At 32.1% G+C, this 14398-nt stretch overlaps 1 protein-coding gene across 2 annotated transcripts; it reads right to left on the bottom strand.

Annotated features, from left to right (window-relative positions):
* Window positions 1–10127: 10127 nt before the first annotated feature.
* On the bottom strand, window positions 10128–13530 carry LOC136233553 (large ribosomal subunit protein uL2my, C-terminal part). 2 transcript variants are annotated; one of them, XM_066023259.1, is made up of 3 exons: window positions 13321–13530; window positions 12023–12180; window positions 10128–10847 (listed from the first exon to the last, which is right to left on the bottom strand). In XM_066023259.1, exons 2-3 carry the CDS (start codon window positions 12126–12128, stop codon window positions 10291–10293), a joined length of 663 nt encoding a protein of 220 aa, XP_065879331.1. In that variant the 5' UTR covers window positions 12129–12180; window positions 13321–13530; the 3' UTR covers window positions 10128–10290. The 2 variants fall into 2 exon arrangements, with proteins under 2 accessions (XP_065879331.1, XP_065879330.1); XM_066023258.1 differs by having other exon boundaries at window positions 12023–12185.
* Window positions 13531–14398: the final 868 nt, after the last annotated feature.

A 14398-nucleotide genomic window follows, 5' to 3' on the forward strand; every position in this document is an offset into this window, starting at 1 on the left:
CATGTTCTTTTTTATTGAAATTAAATTAACTGAACGGAACTGAGTGCTACTTAACTTAACTGAAATTAAATTAACTTAACTTAACTGAACTGAGCTGGAATGAACTTAACAATAATGATAATATTAGCATAGAAAACTAAATAACCATTGTTACTCTTATCAAGCTCAAGGTAAAACAAGCAATAAGAGCATTTTTAATATAAAATTTACTAATTAAAATGTAAATGTTGGGTAGATCTTTTTTTTTTTATCAATGAGCTTTCAGAAAGAATTAGATCATCATGTATGATTTTATCATTATCTATATTAAGAAAAGAAGGCTTAATACATCATTTGCCCCCTAAACTTGTCCAAAATGATTGATTGGCCCCCTGAACTTTTAAAGTGTCTCGATAGCCCACTGAACTTGCATAAAATGTTCAGTTAGCCCCTTAAACTTGCGTAAAATGTAATCAATTAATCATTGGTTGTAAAAAAGTAAGTCAAATGCGGAAGATATATTACACGTGCCTTAGAATGCTATTACATACTTCACAAAATAGATTAAAACATGTTAAAAAAAGAATTTCTTACTTATTTAACTATAAAACATTTTCTTTTCTAATATTATAATCGCATATCCGGATCTTGGTCGTTTTACTTTTTTAAGATCTGTGCAACATATCTTCCGCATTTAACTTACTTTTTTACAACCGAGTGATTAATTGATTACATTTTATGCAAGTTCAGGGGGCTAACTAAGCATTTTATGCAAGTTCAGGGGCTATCGAGACACTTTGAAAGTTCAGGGGGCCAATCAACCATTTTGGACAAGTTCAGGGAGCAAATGATATATTAAGCCAGAAAAGAAAAAAGTAACTTTCATATATACATATAACAATAAAAAAATTGGGTCCTCTCCAGCCCTGGACCTTAGGTCAATGCACCCTGGGTCTAGGCTCAGGGTCGGCCCTGACTCCGATGGAAGACGCTCTTTCAAGCGTCCTCCACTTCATCAAGCGCCCTTTCAAGCATTCGCCATTGGATAGGACTGTAAATGAGTCGAGCCGCTTATGAACGGCTCATTGTTCGGCTCAATAAAAACTCGATCATATTCAGTTTGATTTATAAACGAGCTGAGCTTCAGCACGATGAAGCTCGGCTCGAAAGCTGACGAGTAGACTCGATTATAGGTTCATGAACAAGCTCATTAGTATGCTTGATATAAGTTCAAGAACATGCTCGTGAGCATGTTTGGTTCGATTAATTTTTTAAAATAATAATATTTCTATAAAGGATGAAATATAAAACAACGTAGTTTTGTATAAACTTCAGTTTTGTAGATTTCAAAATTATTTAGTTTTGGGTTAACGAAATTTAAAATTAATATAATTAATAAACATAATTAATGAGTTTTCGCAAGCGAAATTCATGAACTGAATTAAGGGGCTGCTCGCGAGTAAAAATCGTGACCAGGCTCGCAAACAGCTCATAAATAGAATCTTGAAATTGAGCTCGTCAATTTTCTAACAAACCGAGTCTGAGCAAGTAAAAGCTCAACTCGCTTAAAGCCCTACCATGTAGATATTGTCTGCTCTGGTCCAAATCCAACATATTAGACCTCATGATTTTAAAACGCGTCTGCATGTATTGGATTCTCATCTTACTAATAAGCATCAATCACTCCCTCTCCATTTCCGATGTGAGATTCAGTTCATTTATGTCCACATCGTCATCTCTTAGGGTCGCTCGTTGCCCGACGCCACCCACTCCGGACTGGGTCATTACAGGCCCACCAGCTTCCGCCTGGTTTATCCTTGAACCACACATCGTACATGGAGAGTCAGTTCTAATACCAATTATAACATCGTGGCCCAATACAATGTACATATTGTCCGCTTTTGCCCCAATCCAACACATTAGACCTCACGACTTTAAAACGGGTCTACATGTATGGATCCCCACCTAACTAATAAGCCTCATTCTCTCTCTTCATTTCCGACTTGTGATTCGGTTCATTCCTGTCTTATCGTCATCTTTTAAAACCGCTCCCTACTCAGACCTTCTACTCGCACCACCCACTCCGGACCGGATCGTTACAGAAAATATGGCAATCAAAAAAACCTTATTACATTTTTGCCCTCACCACCATTCTATTTTAAACCACCTTCTTCCTTGACCAAACCGTTTAAGAGTCTCACCATCCATGGCTTACCTCCATTTACAACTTCCATTATTCTACCTCATTTCTCTCATCTTCTTCTCTCTTCCTCTCCTCAATTCATCTCTCATTCCTCACACCCACACTACTCCTCAATCTCTAACCACAAATCAAACCGATATCCATGACGTCATACCGTTGTACGGCCTCCCGCCGGGGCTAATTCCGGCAAACGTAAAATTCTACAAGTTACAAGATTCAGGGAACTTTCTAGTAATTCTGAACTCGCCGTGTTATGTTTACTTTGAGGAGGTGGATCAGCTGGTGTATTACGGCATAGACATCAGAGGGAAATTGAGTTACGGTGCTGTAAATGAAGCGTCTGGAATTCAGGCGAAGAAGTCTTTTTTCTGGTTACCGGTGACCGGAATACAGGCAAGTGAAAGTGGTGATACGATTAGGTTTTTTGTTGGGCCTTTTTATAAGACTTTTCCGGCGATTAGTTTTTCTGAAATTCCTGATTGTCGTGATGAGGGCAAAGTTTCTCTTAGGAATCCTCTGAAATTAGTGGATTCTATTTGAGGTGATTAATTATTTGATTAGATAAAAATGTTGTGCTTAATTGATTAAGTAATTGATTATAATCAAATTGTTGTGTGTAATTTTATACCATTTTTCTGTAATTTGAATGGTTCATTTATAGCTTTTTATTTTCTATGTAATTCACTAAAAAAAATTACTGGCACTGTCCACGGGCCTCGGTACCCGCCCGGCCCGGGCCGGCCAGACCCGTGTCCCTTAGACCGGACTTGGATAATGAAAATTACTCTTAGACCCAGTCCGGTCCAGGCCCGTTAAAACCATGTACCCGGCCTGTCCAGGTCCGTGTCCCTTAGACCGGACTTGGACAATGAAAATTACTTTTAGGCCCAGTCCGGTCCAAACCCGTTAAAACCCGCTTATTTTTGGACGGATTTGGGATTTATGAAAATATCACGGGCCGGCCTAGCCCGGCCAAGTCTTATGAATATTAATTAGAAAATTTATATATTTATAATTAAATATTTATTTTTAAGTATAAATTTGATATTTTATAATTAAAAATTATGTATATTTTTTTAGATGGGTTTATATGGGATGAGTTTGGGATTTGATTTTTAAACTCAAACCCAATCCGGTCCGAGTCCGTCTAAATTAATAGTGGGGTGGACTGGGCTTGAGATGAGCATTTTTATATAAAAGCCCGTCAAGTTGTCCGAACCTGGCCCATGGATAATGTGCTTTAAAAGGTAACTTAAATACCACTAAACTTTACATTTTATTATATCATTGGCCATTAAACTTTAATTAACTCCTGAAAATGATCTTTAACGATCTCAAAATGAAAATATTAAAAAATTAAAGTTGTTCAGAACGACATTTACCATGAAATCATATTTTTTATTTTCCAAAATTACCATTTTTGAAGTTTTCTCTCTCTACAGTCTACTTTCTCTTCTAACAAATATCGCCTAAATGACCTCAAAACGAAAATTTTTAAGAATTAAAATTTCTTAGAATATCCTTAATTTTTTATTTTTTTATTTTGAGACCATCAACTGCCATTTTAAGATATTGATTGAAGTTTAGTGGCTACAAGTGAACAAAGTGTAAAATCCAATAGTTTAAGGTGTAACAAAGTGTAAAGTTAAATGGTTTTTATATTACATTTTGAAGTTTAGTGACTATATCGTCAAAATTAGTAAAGTTCAGTAGTCATCGGTGTAATTTACCCCAAGTTTTTATATTGTGCCCAATATTACGTAGTAATAGAATAGGGACAATTTAAAATTAATACGAAATTTATTGTAAATTTAATTTAAATTAGATATTAATTATCAATTATTTTTTAATTTAAAAAGGTTTTATAACTTTTGGGGAAAAATTAGGCTTTCTTATCTTCACTACCATTTCCTACCTAATAGTAGTTGTCATTAGTTTGATTTTTTGAAAGAAATTGAGGGTTGGTAATTCTTTAGGCCAGCAGATGGGAGTAGGCTAAGAGGGGTTTTACGTTGTCCGATAAAATTAAAAATTAAATGTTAAATTTTAAAGGTTGAATATTATAAATGTTAAAAGTTTTAAATGATATAACTATTTAAATACTAAAAGATAGGTACTGAATATAAATTTATTAGTTGATAATGGTTAATTTTAAAATGTTAGGTTAAATATTTTACTTGTCAAAATACATGATTTTTAATTTAATTAAATAAATTTTTTTGAAGTAAAAAGAAAATTTCATTAATGAAAGTCAGAATACAATGTAGAACGGATAAAATCAGTAAGTCTTAAGGACCATTTTATCAGTCCTGACATAGAGTAGACAACTCGAGCAAGCTCGTGGGCTACACTATTCGCAAAACAGCTAACAAAATTGACACTAACGTCATTTAAAGAACTTAATAGAAATTTGCACTCTTCTAATATAAAACCATAAGCAGACCTAAAATATTTTTCCATAAGATGACTAACTACCGTAGTAGCATCCGATTCAATCTCACATCTTTCCAAACCTTTATTTTTTTAACCAACTCAACGCTTTCCATATACCCACTGCTTCTCCATTTCTGACTTGATAGTTGCCTGGAAGAAGCTTAGAAAACACACCACAAAACTGGCATTCACTATTGCGAAGCACAACCCCAACCCCCTAACAAACCAGAACTCGGAATCAAGAAAGCATCAACATTTAATTTAATTGAATAATTTAAGTGATATAATAATAACAACCATCAAATACACTTAAATTAAAGGCTTTACATCATTTTCCTCTGAATTTGTCCAAAAAGGTTGATTGCCCCCTGAATTTTTAAAGTGTCTTGATAACCCCTCAACTTGCACAAAATATTCAGTCAGTCCCCTAAACTTGTGCAAAATGTAATCAATTGATGGTTGCAAAAAAAGTAAGTTAAATACGGAAGATATATTGCACGAGTTTTAAAATTGGGGTATGCGGTTCTAATATTAGAGAAGATAAGTTTTATAGTTGAACAAGTAATAACTTCCTTTTTAATCTATTTTTGAATTATGTAATAACATTCTAAGATGCGTGGAATACATTTTCCGTATTTAACTTACTTTTTTGCAACATGGTGATTAACTGATTATATTTTATGCAAATTCAGGGTGCTAAATGAACATTTTATGCAAGTTGAGAGGGCTCTCAGGACACTTCCTAAATTAAATAAGTGCATAATATTTTAATTTAAATTATTAAGTAGTTTATCAAATTAGATAAGTTTCCTAAAAACTTCAGCTTCTTCTGGAGCTAAAGATCCATCCCTAGGACACTTCTTTTATGAAAGCGTCACGCCGAGTTTTGAGTATTCGATTCAGAATATGACTTCGATCAACTAAAACACTGCTGTAATTCAATATAATGTAATCAAAGCTGTAATGTAATCAAAGTTGTAATCTAATAGAATGGAATAGTGATTCTGTTACCATGTTTAGTTGACAAATTAAAAAAAAAATGATGAAATGTAATTACCATTACAAAACTTATATTTGCCTATTTAAATATAGTCGTAAAATTTTATTTATATAATTAAAATCACCGAACAACATTTGAAAACTTGAAAAACGGGAAATCAATATATAGTTTTTCACGTATTCATAGTTCCTTTACAATTTTCTCGTTTTTTTCTGTTTTTTTCGTTTTCTTTTTCATTTTTCAAAATTTTGAGTTTTTTTTCTAATGTTCAGTTTTACACGTTTTTTAGAAGAATGAGAGACCCGATTGAACTTTAAAAATGGAAAGAAGGATTACCCATGATTAGACGGGAGGCCAAAATAATATTTTATATATTCTAAGTTGCATGATTGATCATTTTTGTACCTAAAATAAAATTAAAGATATTATTTATTTATTGAAAAATTATTTATCTCTTTGAAAAATAAATGATTATATAATCATCAAAATCTTTCTTGATTCAACACTAACATTAAAATCTAAATAATAATAAAAAGAACTATTTAAAAAAAAATTAACAAGTTGAATTACATTATAAACTTTTTTTATACATATCATCAAACATTTATTTCCAAGTCATCCTTTTGTTAACATTTTTAACGGATATTCTTCAATTTAGAATTTAATATTAATATAATATAAAGTTTAAAAACTTTTATGTTACAAAATTAAATTTAGAAATCATAATGTATTAATGAACGAGAAATGTGAAATGAATTCATTAATTTACAATTGAATTATTGCATACTAAAAATATTTTCCAAATAAAGAAAATAATTTATTTGATGAATGAAATTCTATAGTAAGGAACTTGCACGTTCTAAACATGGGTAAGAAACCAATAATTAATCAATAATTAATCATGATCATTCTATTATTTTCTTTTTAAAACAATAATTAATCAATAAAAAATGTGTTTCTCATTGGAGCCAACATATTAATAATAGTCAAATACATTAATATCATAATTGAGTAAAATTACAACTAAGTCATATCACCAAACTTAATTCTTAATATGTCATTATTTTCTATATATTATGATTTTACATCATAGTTTAAAAATTCTAGACCCCAATTCATAAATCATAAACCTTAAAAAAAAATATTCTAGACTTCTAATTTATAAATTATAATCCTTAAAATATATTAAAAGTAATGGTTTTATTAGTTTGATATAATTCAAAATTATTACTTGATATAATTGTAAATAATTTTTTAAAAGTGAATTTATATATAAATTTTCATATTAATAATCTTGATCCATTTTTCAACAAATGATAAGAACCTTTACAAAAATATTCGGTCTAAGAGGGGGTTGCGGTACATAGTCTACTTTTAGATCAATATGAAGAAAATTTCTACAATAAACCAGATCAGTACTTGTCTCATCCATTATCTGAATGCCATATACGCATGTGACATTATGTGAGTAAAAAGATCAGTACTGGTCTCGGCTCACAATAAAATTTCTTTTATATCAAATACCCAGTACTTTGACACCATATTGTAATGATTTTAGATCTATATCAAATAATATGTATTTTGATACTTTATCGTAAGAAATATCCTGTATTTAGGGATAATGTGTAAAAATAACTATAACTTTTACACTTATAAGCAATTTTACTCCTAACATTGACAAGTTGGGTTAATTGGAGAAATTATTCATCAAATTGTATTCTCGGTCATGAATCTTGTTATCTACACTTCATATATGCGTTGTTTTATTATTCATTAGTAACATATCACAAACATATGATTCAATGTGAAATTTCTTTAAAAAAAGTAAAAAAAAATATATTGTATTTTGTATGAATTGAACAAAAAAATTCAAATATTTCACCGAATTTAAAAATATCAATCTTCAATTCTATTATTAAATCACAAAAAATATGATTTTTTTTTATATATAATTAACTTACGTGCAATTTGTACAAAATAAGGAATAAAATATCTATGTTTTATAATAATGTCTAAAATTGATTCAATTTGTCTTAGACGTTAAAGGTAAAATTATTCCTGCCTATAAACGTTAGAGGTATTTTTACACCTTATCCCCTGTATTTATAATTCATGTAATCAAAATGATTATAATTCGGTCTTATAGATTCTAAGGCTATTTACATGAAAATCATATCTGATTATAACATTACAATTAAATCATATTACAAAACTTAATTCTCAATATATCATTATTTTTTATATATGACAAATAAAGTATAACTTTATACTCTAATTAATAAATTTTAGATCTCAATTTATAAATCCTAAATCCTAAAGTTTTTAAAATATATGAAAACAATGATTTTCTTAATTTGCTATTACTTAAATTAGCATATGATATGGTTTATAAATAATTTTTCAAATCTAAATTTCTGTGTAAATCAATGAAACTTGAAATATATCTTAAAAATTCAAGCCCAACACTAGCTTATCCACCCTTATGTATATATATTGTTAAGGCTTAACACATCATTTGCCTCCTAAACTTGTCCAAAAGCTTGATTGGCCCCTAAATTTTCAAAGTGTTTCGATAACTCTTTCAACTTGCATAAAATATTCAGTTAGCCCCTTCAACTTGCGCAAAATATAATCAATTGATCACTCGATTGCAAAAAAAATAGGCTTAATATCTTCTCAGCCCCCTCAAGTTGTCTCAATACTGCAACTAACCCCCCAAACTTAGACTTGTGACAACTAACCCCCCAGCTTGCTTATTTGGAACAAATAAGCCCTCAAATTGCTGAATGGGAACAAATAACTCCTCAAGTTGCTTATTTAGAACAAATAACTTGTAAACCCAAAAAAACATTCAACATAATAGTATGTCAGAAATAAAAGATTCCGGTTGCTACATCTAATTAATCTACTGATACATCTTTCCCGCCACATGAGGTTCGAAAGCTGCTGTTAGATGACCTTTTAAGTGTTAGCTTTCCGATGATGATTATACAGTCTTTTTTGTGTGTTTTCTTTTCATGTTTTACCAAAAAAAAAAAATAATAATAATAATCTACTGATACATTAAGTAAAAGACAAAAAAAAAAATCTGAAATAACCTATTTAAGAGGTTACTTGTTTCAAATAAGCAAGTTGAGGGGATTAGTTGTCACAAGTCTAAATTCAGGGTCAGTTGCAATATTGGGACAACTTGAGGGGGCTTGGAAGGTATTAAGTCTATTGTTAAATATTTATTGCTTATTTAAAATTGTATTCCTTATATTTTATTTTTTATTTTTTTTGATAGAAAATGAAAGGAAACCAAAGCAAAACAAGCAACTACACCGGATTTCCTTATATTTTATTGAATTAACTAACTAAATTTTAATATATATATATATATATTAATAGAAATATATAAGTTGAAACTGATCTTGAAAATTAATTCTCTTAGCATGACTTATTAATTCTCTTCATGACTTAGCTCAGACCGGGTCTGATTTGAATATAGTGTAGATTGAGCTAGACTTGGATAAAGTGTCTAAGTCCAACTAAACCCGGCCCAACCCTATGAACAAGTCTAGGTCTGACCAAGGCCCGACCTTAAAGATGGTGTCAAAAAATGGATTGGTTATTAATCCTATTTAGGAGCTTTTTCTCCAGAAAGCTAAATTAAGCAAATCCATAAGATTTAGCAAAAGGACAGCATTTTCTTCTCCCGTTTCAATCACAATAGGGGCGGCCCAGTGCACTATGCATCCCCGCTTAAACGAGGGTCCGGGGAGGGATCCCACCACAAGAATGTACGGGGGATAAGTCTTCCCTTGCTAATTTTTTGGCAAGAGACCGCTCCTAAGACTCGAACCCGTGACCTCTCAGTCACACGACAGCAACGTTCACCGTCGCGCCAATATTTGCTTAAATTTCCATAACCTTTTGAACTGAACATGATACAAATCTAAAACTAATCATAAAAAACTGAAAATATTTGTTTCAATTTTAACTGTATCTAGTCATATGATTCACTTGTAGAAACAAGGAAATGCATATATAAATATGGCCTAATACATCCCCAGTCCCTCGAAGTTGTCCAAAAACTGCAACTAACCCCTAAACTTCAAAACATTACAATTACAACTTGCGTATTAAATAACCCCTCAAATGCCGCATGGCAGTGAGTCACGCGCTGACACGTGGCATTTGAGGGGTTATTTGTTTCAGATAAGCAAGTTGAGAGATTAGTTGTAACTTTTTGAATTTCACGGGTCAATTGCAGTTTTTGGACAACTTCGAGGGCTGGGGTGTATATGCCTATAAAAATATTGAAAGAAAAAAAAGGAGAGATTGACACATACCGTGAATGCATTGGTTCTCATAGCCTAACCTTTCGAATTTTCCCTCGCCACACCTCCCCCGGTGATCCCCCACATAGCCGGTTTTCCGCCACCCGAACATCCCATCTATAAAATGTGGTGCCACCCAAAAAAAAGTAAGCCTTCTTATTATCCACCAAGTCCTGTGATCTCTACCATAGAATGACAACTTATGTTTGATTCATTCTGCTCAAAGTAACTAGAAAAAGCTCTAGATTGTATAAACTAGAACTAAATACAAAACATCACTTGATGAAAAACAAATAGTTGCTGAAATTATTTAGATTTGTCTGTCAACTAATAAGGAAACTAAAAAAAAAGGATCATTTCTTTTTCTTCGGTTCAATAAATTTGCCGAAAGTTCCTTTACGCTTTTTTTCTTGATTTCTGCCACATTTAGTTGGTTTACCCCAAGGAGTTTGTGAGACTCTCCCAAAAGATCCACTGCTTTTACTCCGACCCTCTCCACCACCATGAGGATGATCTACTGGATTCATTGCCACTCCTCGAACTACTGGTCTTCGACCTAACCACCGACTCTGCCCAGCCTTCCTAAGCTTACGAGTATTATGGCTAGCATTTGAAACTCTGCCAATTGTGGCCCGACACTTAGAATCAATCAATTTTTCAATGCCAGAAGGCAATTTCACCAAACAGTTCTTTGCATTCGGTTCTTTCATGATCTTAGCACAAGTGCCAGCAGCTCGAACCAGCTTCCCACCTTGACCTGGGTTAAGTTCGATGTTGTGGATAAACGTTCCAATACGCATAGAAGATAGTGGCATGCAAGTCCCCACTTGGGAATTGATATCAAGATGAGCCATTTGTCTCATCATCTTGTCCTTCAATGAAAGAGCATCAGGAGTTTCACCAGCAGCATCTGTCACTCGAAAAAGAAAAAAAAAAGTGCTCATTTTTTGCTCCTAAGAAAACACAAATATGACATTAGGCATAGATGTTCCATTAGATTCCATTCAAGTGTGAGGACTAGAAATGGAAGTTTGATCTTCACCTATGTTGCACGGAAACGGACACGGGAAACATTATTTCTAAAACATAACCTCCATAAAATAGCCACGGACACGAAACACAGAAATACTATATAATGTTTTATAATTTACAATGACCGAGTACTGGCAGCATCTGTCACTCAGAAAAGAAAATAAAACAAAAAAAAAAAAGTGCTCATGTTTTGCTCCTAAGAAAACACAAATATGATATTAGGCATAGAAGCTCCATTAGATTCCATTCAAGTAGATGAGGATTGGAAATGGAAATTTTCACCTATGTTGCACGGGAAACGGACATAGGAAACGTTATTTCTAAACATAACCTTCATAAAATAGCCTTCAAACGAAAACAGACATGCATACGAAACAGACATGAAATGCTAGTAATGAGAAGTGTCCGAGCAACATAGATCTTCAAGTATAATGTTTTAGAATTTACAAATTCAACATAAATCAAGTCCACATTCAGGATCAAATCAATCACACCACCCACTATTCATAATCCAAATGCATCTTTCACCCAAAACTTCTTTCTATTTTATTGTTTCTGGAATCCCAGCAATCATCAAGCACTACATCTTAAGAACAATATACAGTACATCCAACAACAGACCATAAAGAAATGCAATAGAATAAAATTTCACAATCCTCTAAGGAATTCATATTCCATTGCATCCATTAGAATGTTATACTTAGTTGTACAGATTTCGTCCTGCATTAATTCCGTCTATTATTTTCTATTACCAAACAGTAAACTCTGCAGATCTGAACCCTTATACTTACTCGTCACATCCTTATTTTCAAGAGAAAAGGTCAGTTCTTTTCCCCTTCTTCAATTATCTCAGAAACCTAAAAGTAAACTGCAAGTCCACTTCCCACCCACTCGATTTATTTTTCCCAAATTCAGAAGATGGAAGATGCTAATTCTTAAATCCACAGCAACCAAAAGCATATTGGAAGGTAATTCACCGAATGATTACATATATGAAAAAAGTAAGCAATTATAATACGAATTAAAGATTAACATATGACAGAGTAGAAGTACCAGTGGATAAACAGCGAAAAGTATGGTTGACGAAGGAGGTAGATGCAGGTTGAAGAATCCTTTTCAATAGAGGTGATGAAGCCACGCGAGCTCTCCATAGAGCCATCAATTCCTATCAGTGCGAGAGTTTGGGTTCTCCTTCGGGTAAGGGTTTTAGGCTTTCCTTTTAAATAGAGTAAATACCAAAGAAAATTAAGCGGCCTCATTATAAGAACATTTTAAATTCAGCAAATATAAAATATTAGTCTTAACCTCAGGAACCAATCGATAACTGAAATTGAGTAACTCAACTTAAGAACCTTGCTTTCAAATTTCTATAAATTATATAATATACCAACCAATCGGGAAAATCACCAGGTTATGGTAAACTTTATGAAATTTATAATGATTCAATCTAAATAAATAAATAAATCAAGCATAATAAACTTAAGCAAAAAATAAAAGTATCTTTTAGGTCTGATCATTTCGATTTTTGTTGATTAAGCCGATTTGTCACATTGAGCTCTCAAACAATTTTACTTGCACACATTAAGCCCTTGGTTACCAAAAAAATTAGCTAGTAACTTCAAACTCTGTTAAAAGAGCGCTATTCGTTCTATTTGTGTCCAAAATTGCATTTTTTACAGTTCGAAATGAGGCTTAAAGTTTTTCCATAACCACATCAAACATCTAAAAATCTGCTTTGGAGTTGTTAAAATGCAATTTCAAATGCACATGAAATGAATAACAACTTTTAACTGAGTTTTACGTTCACAACAAACTTTTATGGTAAGCAGGGTTTCATGTGTGCAATTCTAATTGATCAAGAGCTCAACATGTCAAATTAAAAGATCAAAAGCTTAATAAAAAATGAAAAGGTCAGGGGCCTCTACAAGCTTTTTGCCAAAGCTTAACCATAAACTTATCATCATAGAATCAAGACATTAACTCTGTTAGCTTAATTCTTGATAGATTCATTCCAATTTCCAACTTTGCATAAGCTCATTTAACATCATGCGTCCACTAAATATTTCTGCTACATTTGGCAAATGAGCCGAAATTGCTTCAACATCATCCACTGAAGTCCCAAATTGAATGAATTGAACTGTGAGACCAAGACTAAAATCAGAACAATAGTGTTCACTTCGTACAACATGAAATGCAGATTGAGAATCTAACGATAAAATGAACAAGGACAAGCATTGTACGCTCAAGTCTCAACCATAACATTGAAAAAAAAAGCATCAAGAGAGGGAAATTAGATGGTTAACCATAAAACCCTAAATTATGATTGAAAGCATAACAATTAATTAACCAACCTCAAACAGATTGTGAGTGTCTTAGGCTAATATTTTGAGCTAAATCGAAAGAGAACGTGAGGAAATGAGATTGGCGATAGAGATGAGCTTCTGACTACTGCCGAAAGAGGAGTCGGCTGATTCCGACGCCGTTGAGAGAAGGAGGCTAGCGGCGAGGGCTAGAAGTGGAATGAAACTTGGAGTTCCGTATGAGTGAATAGCAGAGGACAGGGAGGGCTGAACTGAAAATCTAATAAAACGGTGCGTTTGGAATTTCATTCGGTTCGATTTACTTGGTTTTCTATGCTTTAAAACCGAACTAGGAATGAAGAAGAATTAGGCTCTGTTCTTTATTACTGAAAAAAACTGAACTGAACTGAATGCTACTGAACTGAACTGAACTGAATGATACTGAATACTGAACTGAACTGAATTTAACTGAATGCTACTGAATTTAACTGAATGATACCGAACTTAACCGAATTTAATCGAACGTAACAATAATGATGATATTAGACTTTAAAATAATTTAATGATAATATTGGACATTAATAAGCTTATAATAATAATAATAATAATAATAATATTTCTACCAAAAAAAATAATATCAATAATAAATAAACATATTATTAAAGATTAAACTAAATTAAATATCAAATAAAATCTAGGCTCGATAAAATCCTATGACATTAAATAAAAATGAGTCTAATTTAAATTAAAAATATAAATTACATACAAACACAAATTTATATATAATTTAAAGCCTATGAAATTAAATACAAATTTTTATATGAATACACACTCTTAACTTTTTATTACAATTAAGTATTAAGGTACAAAAATACCTTTAACGTTTTGGGTCCGGGGTTATTTTACTCCTAACGTCTAAATATGAATTTTCATATGAATACAAAATCTTGACTCAATTTATCAATGTTAAGGGTAAAATTGCTATTGGCTTCTAATATTAGGGATAAAATTGCACTATTTGAGATATTAAGGTAGTTGAGCCAGTTAATTTTTTAGAGCATTGTAATGTAAACGTATTAATATAATATTTATTTACTTTTCGCAAAATTTGCAAATAAGTTGCACCAAA

The sequence above is a fragment of the Euphorbia lathyris genome, chromosome 6 (genome assembly GCF_963576675.1).
Source record: "Euphorbia lathyris chromosome 6, ddEupLath1.1, whole genome shotgun sequence".
Classification (NCBI taxonomy): domain Eukaryota; kingdom Viridiplantae; phylum Streptophyta; class Magnoliopsida; order Malpighiales; family Euphorbiaceae; genus Euphorbia; species Euphorbia lathyris.

Bases quoted from the DNA above. Each gene is read 5' to 3' on its own strand.
- LOC136233553 (XM_066023259.1), bottom strand. From the start codon at position 12,128: ATGGCTCTATGGAGAGCTCGCGTGGCTTCATCACCTCTATTGAAAAGG. The intron at 10,848-12,022 runs GTACTTCTACTC...TTCGAGTGACAG, and splicing joins TTTTCGCTGTTTATCCACTG to ATGCTGCTGGTGAAACTCCT.